Source organism: Polypterus senegalus, chromosome 6, assembly GCF_016835505.1.
Source record: "Polypterus senegalus isolate Bchr_013 chromosome 6, ASM1683550v1, whole genome shotgun sequence".
Classification (NCBI taxonomy): domain Eukaryota; kingdom Metazoa; phylum Chordata; class Cladistia; order Polypteriformes; family Polypteridae; genus Polypterus; species Polypterus senegalus.
The window spans coordinates 104,108,484-104,131,035 of NC_053159.1; the positions used below are offsets into that span (position 1 = coordinate 104,108,484).

The following is a 22,552-nucleotide window of genomic DNA, read 5'->3' on the forward strand; positions in this document are numbered from 1 at the left end:
TGTAATGAAAATTGAATAATTAGATCTGGACCACCCTATACTATAGGCTCTCCTAATAACATATACATTATAATGAGTCCATTCATGTTTCTTCCATGCTTCATGTCTCTTGCTACATTAGCTTCTCCTTGCTAGACTGGCATCTTTTCTCACTCCATCCTTTTAATCTTATATGCGGCTGATTAAATAATTTATCATGCACTAATACATTTCAGCTAAGTACTTACAATACCAGTAATTAAACTTGTTATTTGTTCAGTTATTATTTAAGTGTGTTTTAATAAAACATTTTTAATATGTTGAGCAAAGCAAAAACTGGACAAATCTGTTCTGAGAATTTTCAGGTAAGAAAAACAGAAATTCTGAGGTAAGGTAATTCTACTCACTAGCACATGAAAATGAGAATTTACTGTACTCTGTACACATGATAGCATTGGACCTATAAACTTGTAAATCAGATAACAAAGAGTTTTAGTCAAGTAGGAAAAGAAGCCCTATGTGAATCCACATGGCAAAGGCAGTAATACATTACATATATTTGAATCTGTTTTTAACTTCTAAAGTTTAAATAACACTATAGAAGGTTTGTCATATGATCAGAGACCTGATATTTTAAAAACATATTAAGGTTTCCATATCTTTACAGTTTACTTGAGACTTCCATGAGTGAGTAGTATATATACTGTATTTTGCCTTTAATTCACTACCTTTAAAACTGCAGTGGTTTCTTTTAGTGTATGTTGCATAATTTAATTTAATACAATTCTGCTAGTTTATGCCTTTTAAATACTTTTAAGAAATTTTTAGTGTGTTGGATTAGTTTCCCACCTGTACTTCTCAGCTCATATTTAAAGAGGTTTAATCCCTTTTCCAGAGAAGGACGTACTCTTTATTGTAATTTAAGACTGTTCTTCTCTGTTCACGTCCAGAACTGAACTTTCATTTCAAATTGCACCTCTTGCAGCTTTGATATACTGGCAATGCCTTGTGTCTTAACTCCCACACCTGGATTACACTAATTGTATCCCCTGCTTACTCTTCATTCTTTTCTTTGCTAGTTTTTAATACTATTAAAATTACTGTTATACTAACCATTGTTTTACATCTATATTTTTTAAACACAATTCCTAACTGTTTTTTTTTTTAATGCCCTATTAGGTTTAAAACTGGCCAGATAAATGGAGACCTGTTGATCTACCATGTCTTGCTGACACTGAAGCCTTATTATGCCAAGCCATATGAGATTGTTGTGGATCTAACTCATGCTGGACCCAGCAATCGTTTTAAGACTGACTTCCTTTCTAAGTGGTTTGTAGTTTTCCCTGGCTTTGCCTATGAGAATGTAGCAGCAGTTTACATCTACAATTGCAACTCTTGGGTGCGAGAGTATACAAAATATCATGAACGTCTGCTCACTGGCCTTAAGGGAAGCAAGAAGTTAATTTTTATTGACTCCCCAAGTAGACTTGCAGAGCAAGTGGAACCTGACCAACAAAAACTGCCAGCTGCCACGCTTGCACTTGAGGAAGATCTTAAGATGTTCCACAATGCTCTCAAGCTAGCCCACAAGGATACAAAAGTGTCTATTAAGGTATGTATGAAGAGTACTAAGGACTGCATTTTAGACTTGTTACAAACATTTCATTTTGATTAAACTTTGATTCTGAAAAGTTTATTTTACATTTATGATTAATCTGATAACAGGAGTTAAAATTCAATTTTAATAGTAAGACACTATGACAATGCTATGTGGGTAACTGTGCATATTTTGATTATCTGGTGGACTTTTCAGTGTGTGCATAGGAAAATATTGGAAGCTTTTCGTTTTAGTTGACGTTTCATGTTTTTTTCCTCCTATATTTCTTACAGGTTGGATCTACAGCAGTTCAAGTAACCTCTGCAGAGCGCACACGGGTCCTTGGACAGTCAGTATTCCTAAATGATATTTACTATGCATCGGAAATTGAAGAGATCTGTCTTGTTGATGAGAACCAATTTACTTTGACCATAGCCAACCAAGGCACACCTCTGACATTCATGCATCAGGAGTGTGAAGCAATTGTTCAGTCCATTATTCATATTCGCACAAGGTGGGAGTTATCACAACCAGATTCCATCCCTCAGCACACCAAAATTCGACCTAAGGACGTACCAGGAACTCTTCTAAACATTGCTCTCCTCAACTTGGGGAGTTCAGATCCAAGCTTACGGTATGACAGAGATTTTATTGTTCAAAAGTTTGTTTTCATTTTGAATTCCACGTCCTTTGCCGTTGGTTCAAGTGTTTCCAAGTCATTGCCTTGCTTTTTCATAGATCTGCTGCATATAACCTCCTGTGTGCCTTAACATGCACCTTTAACCTGAAGATTGAGGGCCAGCTGTTGGAGACTTCAGGTCTGTGCATCCCAGCCAACAATACTCTTTTCATTGTCTCAATCAGCAAGACTTTAGCTGCTAATGAACCACATCTCACTTTGGAGTTTCTTGAAGAATGCATTTCTGGCTTTAGCAAGTCCAGTGAGTATTGTTTGTAGAAATTGTCTGTAGCTTGATAACATTTCTTTTTGATAACATAATATTTAATTGTGACTGTTACTATTGACTTGCCACAGTTTTCTGAGTCATTATTCATTTCAGGACTTAACCCTTGACAGCTAAGCATCATCAAACATTGTTTTAAACATAAAAACTGGTGCAGATTTTATCATCAGTGTCTGCCTGGATATAGCCTGGTATTATTTCTCAGTTCTTCTATGTCAGATTCCTCTAACAGTTATTATTATAAGACCAAGAAAATTAACTAGGTTTCTGTTTTACTATTCAACAATAGAACATAGGCTTTTTCCTTCCTTCTTGCACTCTTAATAACCTGTTATATAGACCAATAAGCAGTGAATACACTTGACTTGAGCATTCATAGTTTTCATACGCTTTCTCTGTATGTTTAGCATTCATTTGCTCAGAGGTTGCTGCTTCCTGAGCATCTCTTCTTTTCTTCACCCTAGCGGCCCGCTTCTTCTCTTCTTTCGTTGACATCTTTTTGCATTAAAACTGATTAAATCAGTGTTTGAGTTGCAATTACATAGTACGTTTTCCTTAATTTTTCACTTAAGCTGGCACTTAAGTCTTCAATCTGCCTCAGGAATGATTTAAGATATGCAGAGGTAGGTGAAGTGATGGCGAAGGTGCTAGGGAATGAGAACGGCGCCCATATGCATTCCCTGCTGGTCGCTGCTGAGAGTTGTTTCTACAATAAAATTAAAATAAAAAGAGGAATAACCTTGGAGGTCAATCATCACCCCGAAAGGGGATAGTAGACATCACGTAGTACATGTGTACCAAATTTCAGGTCAATAGGTGAAACGGTTTGCGAGCTACAGGCGATTTAAAATCCTGGGCAGACAAATGAACAGCCACGGTAGCGTATTGTATATAAAGATATTTTATGTTCACCTGTCAGTCTATGTTTGTTTTATTTTATTCTGTGTCACTAATACTACTGCTGCTCATTTTACCATCACAAAGTACTTACTAAGCAAACAAGAATTTATGTGTCAATGTAATAATTACCAAGGTGAAACCCAGTTTTTAATGACAAATGTGTTCTGAGAATTTTTCTATATGGAAGACAGAATATACAAATGAAGTTGTTATTTAAGGTAAGAAAAAAAGAAGTTTCAGGACAAGGTAGCTATACTGATTAATTATGTGACTGGAGAGTGATGATGTGTTGATTAGCGCACGCAAGTGAAAAATTTGTTGTTTTACGTACACGTGACAATCAAGGCCTTAGAAACCAATACAAATGCAGTATTAGTAAACAATTTGAAAGGGTGAGATTTATTTGATATCAGTATAACATAATGTAGAAACAGAGGATCTATTGCAAGAGAAATTACAGTAGAGTAAATTTGTTGATGTCAAAAATTAGAAACTATTGAAGAAGCAGGTTTTTAGTGTTGGTTTAAAGGTTAACATTGTTGGATCCTCACCACCAGACCTAGGTAGAGAGTTCCTGCAATTAGGTGCAACAAACTATCTTAAAATTTGGTATTAGTGTAAAATGTTGTGCTATTAGTGAATAATTTGGAATAGCAAAAAGGCCAGTGTCTTATGGCTTTGAATAGGAGATAAGCAGCATGGACTAATATTCATTGATGTTAGCACTAACAGTTTTTAAAGTTAATAGCATTCTTTTTTGATGGTGTTTCATGGGAAGCCAATATAGCTCATGAAAATGATGTTTTAATGAAAGTAAAACATTATTGAAATCTTAAATATTGTACAGTCTGCATCACCTTAGAATGTAGTTGTACTCTTGAAATTATCTGTTGTCTTTCTTGTTCTTTAGGTATCGAACTTAAACATCTTTGTCTGGAGTATATGACACCCTGGTTACTGAATCTTGTCCGGTTCTGTAAACACAATGATGATGCTAAACGGCAGAGAGTCACAGCTATCTTAGACAAGTTGATAACGATGACAATCAATGAGAAGCAGATGTACCCTTCTATTCAAGCCAAAATATGGGGCAGCCTTGGTCAGGTAAAATTTGTTTATTGTGTTCTACATTGTTTGTCTTCTTTGAACTCTATAAACTTAATTAAAAAGTTAACCCTGTAAACTATCTGTTTAAGTGATTTTTTTGTAATATGGCTTACACATTGAAACATGGATAGAACATCTGTTAAATGCTTCACTTTAATTAAATACAGTATATCTTACCCAATGGTCAAAATGACTACAGCATACTTCATATTCAGATGTCTCATTAACTTTTACACATTACTAAATCACCACTATCATTCTTTATTTAAACAAGATTAAAAAAAAAACTTACACAGCATACTACTACAAATTAAACTACAGTCAAATTAAAAGTGAGAAGATAAAGTATAATATAAAATCCATTTTCAAAACATAAATTATAATCCAATTATTGTTTTTTTTATTTTCCTGCAGATAACTGATCTTTTGGATGTGGTTCTGGATAGTTTCATTAAAACCAGTGCCACTGGAGGCTTGGGCTCCATTAAAGCTGAAGTAATGGCAGATACAGCAGTGGCATTGGCTTCAGGAAATGTCAAACTTGTTTCGAGCAAGGTTCATATCTTTTTTTTAACTGGTAGTTTTTTTTAACTGACAGGAAAAACTTAGGCTGGTCTAACATGTGCAGTTTAGCTGCGAATGGTTTAGTGGTTTTTACTATTCTTAATAACTTGTGGTTTAAAGTCATTTAGCAATGCTAATAATACATACATTTGCATATGTTTGAGATCACGTTATAAAATGGAACTTAATGTATTAGTTCCTATTGCTAACAGTAACCACATATTTTTAAATACTAACTGATTAGCTGTGTACTTTTTTGATATGTAGCTTTTTTTGCCCTCCTTCATCTTCAGAAATACCAAAATATGCAGCTTATTAAGAACATATTAACTTTGAGAAGGTGATAATAAATGGGCTCACACAACACTAATCATTTTAATTAAAAGGCAGAGGAATTGAGGTCACTGTAACTTTATATTGTTTTTGTTTTGCTGAGTGGCCCTCAGTGACTAATCAAATTAACAGATTTTAGTGAATAATAATCTGGGAAAGAACCTCTTTTAAACACTGAAGCTTATCTGAGCAAACACTGCCTTTGTTCCAGTATAACTTCACTTTTGTCCCTTATTATATCCATCCATTATCCAACCCGCTATATCCTAACTACAGAGTCACGGGGGTCTGCTGGAGCCAATCCCAGCCAACATAGGGCGCAAGGCAGGAAACAAACCCCGGGCAGAGCGCCAGCCCACCGCAGGGTGCACACACCCACACACACACCAAGCACACACTAGGGACAATTTAGAATCACCAGTGCACCTAACCTGCATGTCTTTGGACTGTGGGAGGAAATCCACACAAACATGGGGAGAACATGCAAACTCCACGCAGGGAGTGAACCCGGGTCTCCTAACTGCGAGGAAGCAGTGCTACCCACTGCACCACCGTGCCACCCTGTTTTATTATATGCGACGGAAAAAATGAAGATGTGAAATTTATTAGCAGAAAGAGTCTATCAATATCATTCATGAAAGCAAAATATTATAACATGATTTTTATTTCCTTCTGCAGATGTTTACACTAAAACTGAGTTTCTCGGAGAAAGCTTTTTGTAATTATTTTATAGTTTATTGGTTAGTGTCCTTACTGCAAATGTTTGTCTGAAATAAAAACAAGTGTTTTTATTGTATTAAATGGATAGACAGCAGTGCTTAAATTTGAATGAACATGATTTTGTTGGGGAAACCCAACTTTCAACAGATTACTGACACTTCTGATGTTTTTCTGAGCGCAGGTGATCGGGAGAATGTGTAAAATCATTGACAAGACCTGCTTATCTCCTACACCAACCCTGGAGCAGCACCTCATGTGGGATGACATTGCCATTCTGGCACGTTACATGCTCATGCTTTCCTTTAACAACTCATTAGATGTGGCCGCTCACCTTCCATATCTCTTTCATGTGGTCACATTACTAGTAGCTACAGGGCCACTGTCCCTTCGTGCTTCCACTCATGGTTTGGTTATCAACATCATTCACTCATTGTGCACCTGCTCCCAGCTCAATTTCAGTGGTAAGTGTTTTAATCTCCTATCTATCTAGCTAGCTATATCACACACACACACACATGTTGGCTACTTTATTAAGTACATCTGTTGAAATGCTTGTTAATGCAAATATCTAATCAGCCAATCACAATGCAGCAAGTCAGTGCATTTAGGCACGTAGACGTTATTAAGACGACCTGCTGTGAAGTACAAACAGAGCATCAGAATGAGAAAGAAAGGTGATGTAAGTGACTTTGAATGTGACATGGTTGTTGCTTCACAAGGGCTGGTCTGAGTATTTCAGAAACTGCTGATCTATTGAGATTTCACGCACAACCATCTCTAGTGTTTAGTGAGCAGCAGTTCTTTGGATGAAAATCCCTTTTGATTCCAGAGGACAGAGGAGAATGGCCATGTTGGAAAAATGTTGCTTGGTATGACGAGTCTTGATTTCTTCTGGCACATTTCAGAATTTGGTGTCAACAACATGAAAGCAAGGATCCACCCTGCCTTTTATCAATGGTTCAGACTGGAGGGGGTGGTGTAGTGGTGTGGGAAGTATTCTCTTGGCACACTTTGAACCTCTTAGTATCAGTTGAGCATTGTTTAAATGCCACAGCCTACTTGTTGCTGTGTCATGTCCATGTTGTTGATCATGTCCGTCCCTGTCCATTCATGACTAGAGTGTACCTATCTTCTGACGGCTACTTTCAGCAGGATAACTCACCATGCCACAAAGCTCAAATTGTCTCAAACTGGCTTCTCAAACATGCCAATGAGTTCACTATACTCAAATGGCCTCCACAGTAACCATATCTCAATCCAATAGAGCACTTTTTTGAAAATGAGAGAGGCTGCTGAGAGTTTTTGTTGTTTTGTGTGGTGTGAGAATTAATTAAAAAAATTAAATTTGCTCTTATAAACCTGGGTTTTGGTTGTTTCTAAGGACCCATGTGGAAATTTCTAAAGCTTTTTTCCCTTTAGAAGGTTTTTTTTTTCCTGCACAAGAGGAAAAGTAGCTGGCTGTTTGGAAGTGCACATGGAAAACTTACTTTTAATTGTACACGTACTTGTTCTTGTTATCTGTATTTGAACTGGCATTGAGGAGGCTGGGTAGAGGGCAGAAGTAAATGATATTGGCATCTGTGAGTAGATAGCCAGCATATATAAGTAAATAATCTTCTCATAAGAATAAATAGTTAATAAGTAACTGAAGCAGTGATTCCTTAGTTTAAAAAAAAGGCCACTGTTGACTTCAAAGCAATAAGGGGGAAGACTCAGCAGTAAGTACGTAAGCCGCAGCCACAAGGGGCTATAGGAGCAGATAACATAGTAAGAAATTAACTAGCATCAGATATTCATTAATCAAATTTAATGTATTTATTTATTTTATTTTAGATTGAACAGTTCTTAGCGTTCTGGAGGTAGAACAGTTAAGGGTTCATTAATACAGGGCTATACAAACTGTGCAAGTTGAGACCTTTTAAGTAAGGAATAAAAGGAGTGCAAAGTTAGGAAAGCAGACAGAAAAAAGTAAAGTTTAACCTCGTAGAAGGACAAACAGCAGGCAGTTGAGAGGGACAATAGTATAGGAGCTTAAGGGGACAGATGGTGTAAAATAGTTGTAGCAGTTCTATAATCAATTTTCTTTGGCCTAAATTTTTTAGTTTTACCATTTAAGTTAAATCATTTAATTTTAGTTAAAAAATCTAATTTTAATACTGAGGCCAGTGCAATGGAAGACCTGTTGGATGTTGGACTTTTTAGATGGTGGCTTAGAGGAGCCAGTCATCTATGAGGGCTGCATCTGCAGGAGATGCCAGCTGATTCAGCACCTCCAGCTCAGGATCACTGAACTGGAGGAGGTGTTGGCTGGCGTGCGTTGTAGTAAAGAATTAGCAGGTCTGGCACTCGTGTCCTTTAGAGAGATAGTGTGCACCCCTGATGTGGCATAGGAGGGGATTTCAGACCAGACAGGAAGAGATTGGTTGGTCACGGTCACAAGGTGTAAGGTAAAAAAAAAAAAAACTATGTCAAACTGTTTGCAGGTCTTTGCTGAGCTGGATGGTGTCTCTGATAATTTTGTGGAGGTAGACAGGAATGATGAACCCCAACAGCCACCTCAAAACCAGTTCCCAGAAAGAGAGTGGTAGTGATAATTAGGAATATAAGGTGTCAGACATTCCGATATATAAGATGGGGCGAGATTATTTAAGGCTTTATAAACCATAAGCAGAATTTTAAAGTCAATTCTGAAAGACACAGGTAACCAGTGTAGTGACATCAAAACTGGAGAGATGTGCTCGGATTTTCTTTTCCTAGTTAGGATTCTAGCAGCTGCATTCTGCACTAGTTGCAAACGATTTATGTCTTTTTTGGGTAGTCCTGAGAGGAGTGCGTTACAGTAATCTAGTCGACTGAAAACAAACGTGTGAACTAATTTCTCAGCATCTTTCAGTGATATAAGAGGTCTAACTTTAGCTATGTTTCTTAAGTGAAAAAATGCTGTCCTAGTGATCTGATTAATATGTTATTTAAAATTCAGATTACAGTCAACAATTACCCCTAAGCTTTTTATCTCCGTCTTGACTTTTAATCCTAATGTATCCAGTTTATTTCTAATAGTCTCATTGTATCCATTATTGCCAATCACTAGGATTTAAATTTTCTCTTTATTTAACTTGAGAAAGTTACTATTCATCCATTCTGAGATACAAGTCAGGCATTGTGTTAGTGAATCCAGAGAATCGTGGTCATCAGGTGCTATTGATAAATACAGCTGTGTGTCATCAGCATAACTGTGGTAGCTCACGTTGTGCCCTGAGATAATCAGACCTATGGAAGCATATAGATTGAGAAGAGCAGCGGACCCAGGATAGAGCCTTGTGGAACACCATATTGGAAATCATGTGTCTTTGAGTTGTAATTACCACAACTAACAAAGAATTTTCTCCCAGTCAGGTAGGATTCAAACCAATTTAAGACACTGCCAGAGAGGCCCACCCATTGACTAAGGCAATTTCTAAGAATATTATGATCAATGGTGTCAAATGCAGCACTCAGATCTAAGAGGATGAGAACAGATAAATGGCCTATGTCTGCATTCACCCGCAAATCATTTACTACTTTAACGAGTGCAGTTTCTGTGCTGTGATTTGTTCTAAAACCCGACTGAAATTTATCAAGAATAGCATGTTTATTGAGGTGGTCATTTAGCTGCATAATGACTGCCTTCTCCAGAACTTTACTTAAGAAAGGCAGGTTAGAGATGGGTCTAAAATTTTCAAGAGCTGAGGGGTCAAGATTATGTTTCTTAAGTAGGGGTTTAACTACAGCAGTCTTAAGACAGTTTGGGAATACCCCCGTATCTAATGACGAATTTACTATATCAAGAACATTATCAATTAGCACGCCCGATACTTCTTTGAAATAATTTGTTGGTATTGCGCCAAGGATGACATACATTAGGGTAGTCTGTCAGTTCTGCGATCCAAATTCAAAGAGTTAGGTGCCAGGCTAAGGAGCAGAACTCTGAAGTTCTGCTTGTGCCTGTTCAGGAAAGATTGAGGAGATCGGAAGGCTTAATGCGGGGCTCAGACCTTGGCACAGGGTAGAAGGGTATAGGTTTATGGGACATTGGGAGTACTTTTGGAGGAGATGGGACCTGTTCTGCCACGACAGGTCACATGTGATACTGAGGGGCACCAGTGTATTGGGGAGGCATATGAGTAGTCTAGTCGAGGATTGTTTAAACTAGGGCAGGGGGTTTAGGACAGGCCAGGTTTAGGACTACATACATGGAGGAACAAACAACAGTGTAGACATAAAAATCCATAGTAATGTAAATTCCAGTCCAACATTTAACTTCCTTAGCTTTGCATTTTATTCCAAAAAACTTGTAAAAAGCATTGCCTTTTTTTTGGTATGAAAAATTACATTTTTATTAAATCTCTAAAGTATAATAATGATACACATAATAATAGTAATGATGGACAAAAATAATAATGTGAAATGAACAATGATAACAAATATAATAACAGTAATAATACTACTATTAATGATACCAAAACAGTATAGAATCTCAAAATGAGTTCTTTGTGTGGTAAATCTGAAAGCATAAAGAAAGACACAATCCAGCGTCACAGTCGGGACAATAATAGCGTGTTTCTTTTCAGATTTTTCTTCCGGATTTATCAGGTTCTGAACAGCACACTGCACAGGTACAAGTTGGATTTGTGTTTTTTTTTCCTGTTGGAGGTATATAATCAATAAAATGTCTACCAATAAGACGCTCTGGATTGATTGCGATGTACTAGGTTGACCGCTTCTATTTAGCAGGAGTATAAATGCTGGATGTACGGCAGTTATTTCTTCTACAAGCTGGCATGTAAAGTTTATATGAGATACAGTTTCTCCAGCTTTTTGTTTGTATAAGAGAAATGCATTCCGCATATGGGGGAAAGTCAATTCTTGATCCATGCGATTTACGCCACCCATGGGTGAATATATTACATTAAACAGGCATCAAAGATTGAAAGCTAAGTGTCTGCCTTTAATAAATTCAGATTGGTCTTGTAATATTACCGAAGGGAGCACTTTGTCAATTCTTCTAGCTAGGACTTTGGAGAGTATTTTAACATCATTATTCAGAAGTGAAATTGGTCTGTAAGTTGCACATTGTAATGAGCCCTTATTTTGTTTAGGAAAGATGTTAATTAATGCTTGGCAAAAAGTTTGAGGTAGAATTGTATTGTCTTTAGCTTCTGTAAATGTTGATAATAAAAGGGTAGCTAGTTGAGTTGAAAATTTTGTATAAAATTCGGCACTGTAGCATTAGGGCCTGCTGCTTTCCCACTCTGAAGTAAGTTTATAACATCTAGCAGAGGCGGCCTTAGGAGTACGCGGGGCCTTGGGCAAGTGTTATATGTGGGGCCGAGAGCCATAAGTGTAGGCTATATACAGTACCACCACGCTCACGGGCTTGTCCGCCTCTAATGCTGTACACCTTATTATTGTTAAAAAACATGGTGCCTTATGTAGGTACCATTGGCCATTTGATTACATTACGTATTGTAATTGTTCTTATATTGGTTTAGTGGCCTTTAACCAACTTAATTAATGATTCAGAAACATTTTGCCCGCAAGATTAACAAACTAGTTAACAGTCGTTTCTGCCGAACCCGCAGGAGTCGGCAAATTTATTTAATTACGGAAAACCAGAACACTTGTAATAAAACAAACACTTACCAAACAGTTCACAGTCACAGACGGAAGTCCACTTTTCTGGCTTTTCGCTGAGCAAAATCGTTGATAAGATCCTCGTAGTCCAATGTTGAGGCAAGTTCCTTTTCGATTGACAAAATAGCTAAACTCTGTTTTGCGACATTGTTGATCGTAGATAATTTTTGATAAGTTTCAACTTTGAAAAGCTTCTTTCCGCGCCCGCAACGGTCACAGGAATTGTCAACATAATTCTGTACACAACAGTAATGTTGGGAAATGAATCTCGAATGGGCCAATTGTACCGAAGACACTCTTGAGCTGTACTGATGTTATCAGGAAACATTTCTCGAAAAATCTTCAATTCTCCGCACAAGTCAATTCCGTCCAAATTGCGTGAGTCTTCTTCGTGTAACATGTTGTCCAAATCCATGCAGCACTTTAACAAATCGTCGTTGTTCAATGCCCGCAAACTCTTCAAGTTGTATAGAAATCCTAAGATTGAGAGCTTTCTTGGTTATTGGTATAGATGCCGGGAAAGGCTTCTATAGTAACAAGTCCTTGTTTATGAGTGGTTTCCGAAGAAATCCACCACATACTGTATTTCAGTCCATAACGGATTTGAATGTCTTGCAGAGGCCCCGCATATTTGGGATGAGCTAACGGTGACAAAAGAATCTCCTATCGCGGGGCCTGGGGCGATTGCCCTAGTCGCCACCCCCAAAGGCCGCCTCTGCATCTAGTAATTCTGATAGTGCCAGAGGTTTATCTGATTCCTCTGCACTGAGTATCTATTTGTGGTATCTGTAATGCATCCATCCAGGAATGCATTGGATTGTGTCTTTAAACTCGGTAGAATATAAGGGTTTATAGTAGTCTCTAAATGTGTGCATTATATTTTTATGGTCAATGATTTTGTCTCCCTTTTGTGTTGGTGACTACTGGGATTGCATTGCGATCTTCTTGCTTGTGGATTTGTTGAGCTAAGATCTTATTAGCTTTCTCTCCATGTTCATAATAATGATGTCTTGATTTATAAATGAGTTGTTCAGTTTCTTTAGTTGTTAAGAGGTTGAGTTCTGAATGCAGAGCCTGCCCTTTCCTATTAAGTGCCTTACTTGGACACATGGCATGTTCTTGATCTATTCTAGTAATTTTGCTGAATAGCTCTGATACCTTATTAGTTTCCAGTTTATTTCTGTGGGAAAAATGAGATCATCTGTCCTCTTAAGAAGGCCTCCCAGAGTATTCCTGCAGAAACCTCTGAGGATGTTTTTGTCTTTAAAAAAAAATATTGATTTGTTTGGATATAAATTCAGTACAATTCTCGTCTGCTAATAAAAGTGGATTAAGACGCCGTCTGTGAGATAAATACGTGGGGCATAATGATTTTAGCTCCAAAATCAACTGGGTATGGTCGGATATAACAATAGCATCGTACTTACAAGATTTAATCGTAGGGAAGAAATTGTTAACTAAAAAGAAATAATCAATACTTGAGTAGCAATGATGCACTGGTGAGTAGAAGGAATATGCTCTTGAGTTTGGGCTTAGAAATTTCCTGGGGTCTGATAAGTTGTGGTCAGTTACAAACTGTGTAATTGTCTTTGCAGTGTTAGATGTTATCACCCATGTGGCAGGAGACCTATCTAGGTGTGGATTTAAAACACAATTAAAGTCCCCAGCCATTGTAATTTTGAGTGTTCATATTTGGAATGGATGCAAATACATTTTGGATGAAGTCCCTATCATTGACATTGGGTGCAGAAATATTTATCAAAATCACTTTACAGTTAAATAAATTACCTATGACAATCACATAGCTCTCTTCGGGATCAAATACTACATCTGATACTACAAATTAGACTGTTCTATGTATAAAAATTCCCATACCTCTAGTTTTCTTTGTAAAGCTGAAATGGAACATTTGGCCAGTCTAGCCTTTTTACAGTTGAAACTGATCCTTGCTTAATAAGCGGTTTCCTGTAAAAATACTTTTTTAGCGTTTGGACCTGTTAGGCGAGGGAATACTTTCTTTCTCTTTAATTTGTGGTTGAGGCCTTTAACATACCATCTCAAAAAGTTAACTCTCCGGTCTTGGAGACATTGCTTCAGAACTTTTGTCATTTTGTAATTTTAACTGAAAATAAGACAGCTTTGACCTTAATTTCCAATTTTCCCAAAAGTTATTGCCATTAAGCCTATTGTTAAGTTGGCACTTATACTTACTGTTTATGTTAAACAGAATTTAAATGCAAGTCCTTTTCAGTTGGACGATGAACCCCAGCTTTGCCTGGAAAGAATTAGGGAAAGAGGCCTTATTTTAGGAGTGTGTTATAGACCACCCAATCCAGAGAGTAATTTCAACACACATCTTTTTAGTAATATTAAAAGGCAAATTTACAGAGGAATATTATAGTCATAAGGATCTTTAATTATCCAAATATTAACTGGGATAACCTTGCAAATTTAGGAGCATAAGAGCAGGAGTTTTAAGAAGTAATCAGTGACCGTTTTTTAACACAGTATGTTAAGACAGCAATGCAGAATGAATCTTATCTGGATTTGGTATTTTTTAATAATCAAGATAGAATTAAAGGTGTAGAGGTGATTGACCCACTAGGGTCAAGTGACCATAATAGACCCATATAGTCAGTTAGACTATAAGAATTTAGGGACAAACTAGACTTGATGTTTTTTGTTTTTTTTTCTTTGAAGAATTAAATGGATAAGACTGGCAATCTGTTGGGCTGAATGGCCTGTTCTCATCTACATTGTTCTAATGTTCTACTCTTGTGCAACAGGAGATTCATGTCATGGATGTGCTGCCAACAAATTTTCAGCAGCTGCATTGACCAAAATCCTTGAGGAATGTTTGCAGGACCTTGTTGAATTTATGCCACAAAGAATTACAGCAGTTCTGAAGGCAAACGGGGGTCCAACCTGGTACTAACAAGATGTACCTAATAAAGTGACTAGTGATTGTGTGTGTATGTGTATGTGTGTGTGTGTATGCAACAAAAAGATTTACTATTTTCTGTGAAATCAGTTAAAAACAGATAAAAGTAATGCCATTCTTCATTCTATATTCCATGAAGGAGGCACCTAACTTTAGGACTTAACATTTAACTTTTAAAATTACTGTTTTTTAGCTACTAAGAAGCTAGCTTAAAAGCCATTATGAATTATATTTATATATATATATATATATATATATATATATATACTGTATATATATATATATATATATATATATATATATATACTGTATATATATATACAGAACAACAAAGTCTTCAAATGTGAATTCAGCAATTCAAATGGAGGCCTGCAACTTGTTTATGTATGTAATATTTGACTCCTCAGTCTAAATGTAATTGACATTATTATACTTAAGTGTGTTTTTGTTAGTTCGTTTTTAATAATTGGTTGATATTAACACTATTCATATGAAACTGTTAAAAGACTTTTTTTTTTCTTTCTTTTTTTTTTCTCAAACAAAAATGTGTTTTCCAGAGGAGACAAAACAGGTTCTACGTCTTAGTCTTACTGAATTCTCGCTCCCCAAATTCTACTTGCTTTTTGGGATTAGCAAAGTGAAGTCAGCCGCAGTGATTGCTTTTCGCTCAAGTTACCGGGATCGATCATTCTCACCAGGGTCTTACGAAAGGGAGACTTTTGCTTTAACATCACTGGAAACTGTAACAGAAGCTTTACTGGAGATAATGGAGGTAGGATAAAGATTGCTGGTGCTCCACCATACTATAATTGAAACTAAAGCATCTTAATGTTTATCTGTTCTTTACTTTTATGAGTCAAGCATTATTTTTGAATTCATTTAGTGGTACATAATATTTTATACCAGTCATCATTTCAGTGGAACCTTAAGGGTCATTTGAAAAGACTCAAGTTTTGCTTTTAAGTTTAACTCCTGTGTATTACAGTCCCAACAGGCCCTGCTATTACATGCAATCTGGATAAAAGAGTCATAATAGGCCAATTGACAAAAATAAATGTGTTCAGCACAAGAATCCCTAAATTTACTAATCCTGGCTATATTAGATTTTTTCTTACATTTTTGCAGGCCTGCATGAGAGATATCCCATCATGCAAATGGCTGGATCAATGGACAGAATTGGCACAAAAGTAAGTATGAACTTCTGTCAGAGACTACTTTGCATCGTTCTCTTCCTTACTGCCTTTAGTATGACATATTTAATTAGAATCAAATTTGTTTTGTCTCTTTTCCAACTGTAGTCATGATCAAACAAATCTTTACATGTGCAAATGGGAATTTGTAGAGTCCTTTAAATGTTTTCAACTCAGAATTGTATTGTCGTATATTAAAAGTATGTTTGAGGCTGCCAAAATAAAAATGTGCATTGACAAATGCACAGAAGAAGAATGTGAGCAACTATTAAATTGCCCTTGGAGTTAGTTTTATTTTCTGGAGAAATATTTTTTATAGGTAATATATACAGGAATTGAAAATATGGCAACCGAAGAACACTACACAAACAAAGAGAAATCACAAAATCTTGTAAATTAAAGGGTTGTGTTGGTTTAATGTGCAATTCCTCACAACACAAAAATTGGCCCTTATCCCTGTATCAGTAATAAATTTTGGTTGATATGAGTTTGTCCAAATTTTGATTTGAACATAGGAATGGAAGACACACTTAGTACACACACTTCATAAAGGTTCATCCACAGACATTAAGTTTAGCACTAGAAGGGCTACGACTGATGCCAATTGGTGCTGTGTGTTTAAATCTTCAATTATTTAACCAGTTTATCATGTTTATTTCCTTGCTTGATGTTTCCTAAATTGCTACACTGCAAATGCCCATGTAGTTGTAACTCTTAATAATTATTCAGAAAATATGATTGATACATTGGTAATTTGATATGTTTTGCTGTCTATCTCATCTTGCATGCACTTTTCATCTCAGAAAATTCAGTATAGTTGCAATTATCAGGATTTTTCTATGTTACTACCCAGATGTGAATTGCTTTTTCTCTTCGCCTTGTAATAAAAAAAATATTGGAACTCCAGGTATTTCATTTTGAAATTGAAAGTGAAATTGTATTGCATTATTTTTATTCAACCTGGAATACAAAGTACACACCCAACATCAATTTGACATGGTAAAAGGAGGACCCACCAGATGGTACACTGTGAACAGAGCTGCCCTTCAATGCTGCAAGTAAAGAGCACAGCACTGGAAGGCGATTAACTCACAGTGTTTCAACAGACTTGACAGTAGTGTTATGCGGTATGACCAAAACTCTATATTACGGTATTTTTCAAAATTGTTCCGGTTTCACAGTATTCAACGATATTTTTTTCCCATGCATGAGTTAACCACATTTTGCACTGCAATTACTACAGCAGATTGGCAAAGAATAACCTATTCCACTGTCATGAGAATTGTACATTGTACAAAAAGACATTTTAATGTGCATACAAGTTTTAATACTGGTTTGCATGGCCCCATAAAGTTATAGTTTTCAAGGGGGGGTGACTAATGAAGAGAAGGAATTACATTGCATGACAGTTGCAGTCAAAATATAGTACCTTTTTATTGAACAAATTTTCCAAACAACTCAAACTATAATTTTGATAACACATTTTCAACCATCCAAAGAGGCATGTAGACATAGTAAAATATCCAGAGGTGCTTGTCAAAAGTTGTATTGCACTGAACCTATCTTAGAAAAGGAATAGTCAATATTTTTTGTAAACCAACTACACTTTCTGTTAATGTTAACAATCTCTGTCCACTGACATGTTAAAGTGACTTTTTAAACAACTTTACCATCATTAAACTGCATAATATTTAAACTAATAAATAATAACAATAAAATAAATAATAGTGTAACTTCCAGTAATAATAATATTACTTCAAAACTTCAAACCCAGGTACATTACACAGTATTCACCAAAATAAAATAAAACAAATGCAACTTGGTGATGACATCTTTACCAACTGAACCATCATTAAAGCAAATTGCATTAATATAGACCTTGAATAATAAAACAGCAACTTGCATTTACATTGCTATTTGTGGTATAGTGGGTCCGCGGCTCCAAAAAAAAAATATGGCCAGTTTTTAAATCCAGTTCACCGTGTCCGATTGCACGACCGCAGGGAGTTGATGAGGTGATTGGGGCAAGTCGCACCCGATCGTTCTCAATTGCTTCATCAGCTTTCTGCGGCGTGTTAATAAGATGCTGCGCCCATGGAGACTTATATTTATGGGCCGGCAGGATAGGGGGAAGGATAAAAAAAAGATAGAACAGAAGGAGGTTAAAGAAGGGAAAAAGCGAGACGATTCAGACACCAGGAAGAAGAAGGCAGCACGAGCTAGGGCGATCTGGGGGCTGGTTCACCCCACTGATTAAGCGTGTAGAGTGGAGCAAGTGAAATGTAAGACCTCCCAATGGATCTGAGGAGCGGCTGAGTGAGCGTGAAGGAAGACGGGAGGTATGCCAACCTCGGATGGTCTGGCTGCACAGTGTGGCGGCAGCCAAGACGAGGGTTGGCAGAAAGCAGTTGTTGCTGCAGAGGCTCCGCCAGCAACGGGTGAGCCGGGAGACAGAAGGTGGTGTGCTGCGATTGAGTGAGAAGAGAGACTGCATTTTAACCTCTATTTTAACTGATTTATTTATTATGGATTTTATCCCTGCGTTTCACTGGTTTCATAGATTTGCTATTTATTTGGGTACAGTCAACCCTCGTTTATCGCGGTTAATCCGTTCCAGACTCTGCCGCGATAAATCAATTTCCGCGAAGTAGAAACTATATGTTTGTATAGTTATTTTTATATATTTTAAGCCCTTATAAGCTCTTCCACACTGTTAACATTATTAGAGCCCTCTAGACATGAAATAACACCCTTTAGTCAAACGTTTAAACTGTGCTTCATTACAAGACAGAGATGGCAGTTCTTTCTCACAATTAAAAGCACGTATTGATTTTTTGCTTTTCTTAGCGAGCGCTCTCTCTGACATTATCTGCTCTTCACGGTGCTCCTTTGAAAATAAGATATGTTTGCATTCTTTTAAGTATACAGAAGCACCGCGATAAAGCGGCATTTTGTAGAGGAGCGTCCTATCTTCTAGGCAAACAGCCACTGTGTAAACAGCCCCCTCTGCTCACACCCCCTCCGTCAGGCAGAGAGAGTGAGAGAGACAGAGAGAAGCAAACAAAACAAGCGCCACGCGGGAAGCATATCTTTTAGCATTGAGGAGTTTTAGTTAATATGTAATACATGCTCTGATTTGGTAGCTTCTAAGCCATCCGCCAATATCGTCCCTTGTATGAAATCAACTGGGCAATCAAACTGAGGAAGCATGTAACCTAAATTAAAAGACCCATTGTCCGCAGAAAGCTGCGAACCAGCGAAAAATCTGTGATATATATTTAGATGTGCTTACATTTAAAATCCGCGATAGAGTGAAGCCGCGAAAGTCGAAGCGCGATATAGCGAGGGATTACTGTACTGTATTTTTCTGAACACTGCACAATTAACATTTTTGGTTTTACTTTTGACTGTTTTTAACTAAAGCACTTGAGCACTTCCCACCAGCCCCTGGCTTCAATGAGATTTGTCAGCTCATTTCGGTCATAACTATCGATGGTGTTGGTTCAACAGACTCCCATGTGGGAAGAGGGAGTCTGTAGGGGACTGGCATCGTCACACTATTACTCAGTACCCAGGTACATTACACAGTATTGAAAAAATCTATATATATAATTCACTAAGGCAAGACAACCATCGAAAGCATGCCGGAAGGGGCGTGGATTCACTAAGCCGCCGACAAGTGAGACACCTATGGCGCACGTAGGAAGGAGCCACGCCCACCAACTCCAAACCTATTGGATACGACGACGACTCGCAGGGCCACGCCCTCCAACTCGGACGCGATGACACAGAAAAAATGGCGTCATTTATATTCGTCTGTCGTAGAGGCCACATGCAGTGCAGGTCAGGTTAATGTCATGTGCATGTCATGCACCTCCGAGCTACGTTGACTGTTCATAGAGGCATGTTTCTCGCCGAGGTGAATCGCCATATGCAGCGTGTGAAACGGTTTGCGAGGGGTATCCCATGGGATCCTTAAAAAAAATCCTTTACAACTAATGTTAAAGCACAATGAAGTAAGCAGTCTTTAAAAACCGACTTTTCGGTTACTACGCACGACCGCGTGCACCATAGCAAACTGTTTTACACGCTACATACAGCTATTGGCATCCACGACAGACATGCGTCTTCTTAGATGCTCCTGCAGGAACACGGAAGACGTTTTCCTGCCCACCAACACTCCTTTTTCACCGGCCGGCATCTACCCTCGCTCTCTAGGCATTCACACTGCCTGCCCATTTGCCCGGACGAAAAAACTCACCGACCACCCAGTTAGTCCCTTTCGTCTGTGGTAAGAGTCCACATGCACGTCTGAGTCACGCGGTGTTTGTTATGCCGCGGGTTCACTATTGTGTTGTATTCTGCTCTCTCCAGAGTTCCATCTTTTAATTCACTTACTGTTGTATTCTCACACCAACCCGTTTTAAACAACCGCGTCTTTCCGGAAGTGTTTAGCATCCAATAAATAATTATGCATGACATTGACCGTATGTCTACCCAGCGTGGGTAAGCCGCTGAACCCCATTCGGTCTGCAAACCGTGGAATTCCCACTAAGTGCGACTCATACGCTCCCACTGCTTACATCCCAGCCCTTTGTACACAACCCCTTCCCACCTCGCTACTACCGTGTCTGGGTGTCTTAGTGGATTATATATAGAAAAGCAGCCAGATCCGCACAGAGCAATGAAAAGTCTACGTCAGTCACACGTACATCTGTACTGTATAAAGACGACGACTCAAGTGACGAGTTGGAGGTGGGCACATGAGCAGGCAGTGCATACTGAACGAGAAATCAGCAGACTAGCATGACGGACGGAGCTGAATGGACGTCCTTCTACTCTCCTCCCGTTCCAACCTCCACGGCGTGCACCCCCATCCCTCCGTCTGGCAGGAGGAGGCGCGAGGACGGTCCGCCAGTTATCAGTCACGGACGATTGTGTGTTGGTTCGTTCCTTGCATTGTTACAATGTTTCTTTTCTTGCTGATTTATTACATTACCGATTTTTCAAATGTTACTTTTCTCCCTGTGCTTAAAAATCATTAAAAAACCGGCTTGATTATGCGGCGTATGGTACGCCGCGGGTTGGCTAGTAAATAATAAAACAAGTACAACTTGCAGTATTATCCAGTAGTATAGAAACAGTATTGGTGATTTTTTGGTGCAGCAGTGAAAAAGGTCCTCCCTTATACAGTTTCCCGCTGTGCCACGTTCCGAACATTGTTTATGCTATTTAAACCGGTGTTCCGGTATAAGAAAAATCCATATCGTAACTAGTGCTGGGCGGTATACTGGTTCATACCGAAAACCGTTTTTTATTTTTTTTATGATATGGATTTTTCTTATACAGCAACACCGGTTTAAATTGCCTAAACAACGCTCGGAACGTGGCGCAGCGGGAAACTGTTCAAGTGGGGACCTTTTTCACTGCTGCACCGCTAAACACAGATTTGTTGCACTAGGGCTCTTTTTGAACAGAAGAACTTTTGCCGAAAAAAAGGAGTCACGTCCGTCGCCTGGAGATAACTTTAGTTTTAAAAGGTCAGATGTGTAAATACTGTTTCTATACTACTGGATAATACTGCAAGCCAAGTTGTACTTGTTTTCAATACAGTGTAATGTACCTGGGTACTGTGTAATAGTGTGACGACATGTTGACTTTATTCTCGTAATTTGTCATTAAAGTAGACCATCGTAAACTAAACTTCATCGTAAAATGAATATTTAATTTACTAGATTTTCTCAAACCCAGTCATAAGTTATATAGCATATTAAATGCTTTGTGTTAAGTGATTCTTAAGCTGACTTCTTCTTGCACTAAGAGGAGTCGCCGGCAGCGATCGCCGCACAGAATACATTCACTTCATGATCTTCCTGCTCTCTGAACGTTTAGAATGCTAAGATAAATACTTAATATAATTTTCATGGTGAAATGCATTAAAGCATGCATTAATCATATGGGGGCACGGCGGCGTGCCTGCCTTGCATTTGCATGTTTTTCTGGTGGGTTTACTCGGCCTGCTTCAGTTTCCTTTCAAAGTCATGAAGGAAGTGGGGTTTTGTTGTGCTATATTGACCCTGCTAGTGTATGTTTTGCTTGTATTCATCCTGCGATGTGCTGGCGACTCGTTCAGAGATGAGCGCAGCTCTGAAAGGATGGCATAATTAAACATCTATAACGAAGATATTTTTAAAGTTCTGAACACTCCGTGGGCTAAGTAACTAGTTTTAATTTCACAAAGACGTTTATAGTGTGGTGATTGGTTATGTAGTGAAAGAAAAAGGAAGGAAGGAAAAAGGAACTGGGGTTTTGGTATGTCAGATAGAGACAGCATGCATGCAACAAAGATTGCCCGCTCAGAAGAACATGCATTGAATTCTGTGTTTGTGTCTCCGACCAGCAGATCAGAAACCCAACATTTGCACAGTATTTAAGTTAAACCTATGTGATAGCTATTCATACATCCAGTTTTTGGAGCCTTTTTACACCTGCCATAAAGTTCTCTACACTGAACATACACCAGGGGACCCCTTACTGCGAGGGAGCAGCACTCCCGCCTTACTACCGTGCATGTGTAATACCT

The 22,552-nt window shown here is 38.0% G+C and overlaps 1 protein-coding gene across 3 annotated transcripts in view; it reads left to right on the forward strand.

Moving 5' to 3' along the window:
* The window catches only part of nf1a (neurofibromin 1a), a 405,866-nt gene that overhangs the window by 304,184 nt on the left and 79,130 nt on the right, over positions 1–22,552 (forward strand). For all 3 annotated transcript variants that reach the window (XM_039756663.1, XM_039756665.1, XM_039756666.1), the window contains 8 exons: positions 1,159–1,591; positions 1,870–2,210; positions 2,315–2,517; positions 4,352–4,545; positions 4,963–5,103; positions 6,347–6,626; positions 15,337–15,551; positions 15,905–15,966. In XM_039756663.1, the coding sequence (XP_039612597.1) occupies positions 1,159–1,591; positions 1,870–2,210; positions 2,315–2,517; positions 4,352–4,545; positions 4,963–5,103; positions 6,347–6,626; positions 15,337–15,551; positions 15,905–15,966 (1,869 nt within the window). The remainder of the gene's footprint in view (positions 1–1,158; positions 1,592–1,869; positions 2,211–2,314; positions 2,518–4,351; positions 4,546–4,962; positions 5,104–6,346; positions 6,627–15,336; positions 15,552–15,904; positions 15,967–22,552) is intronic.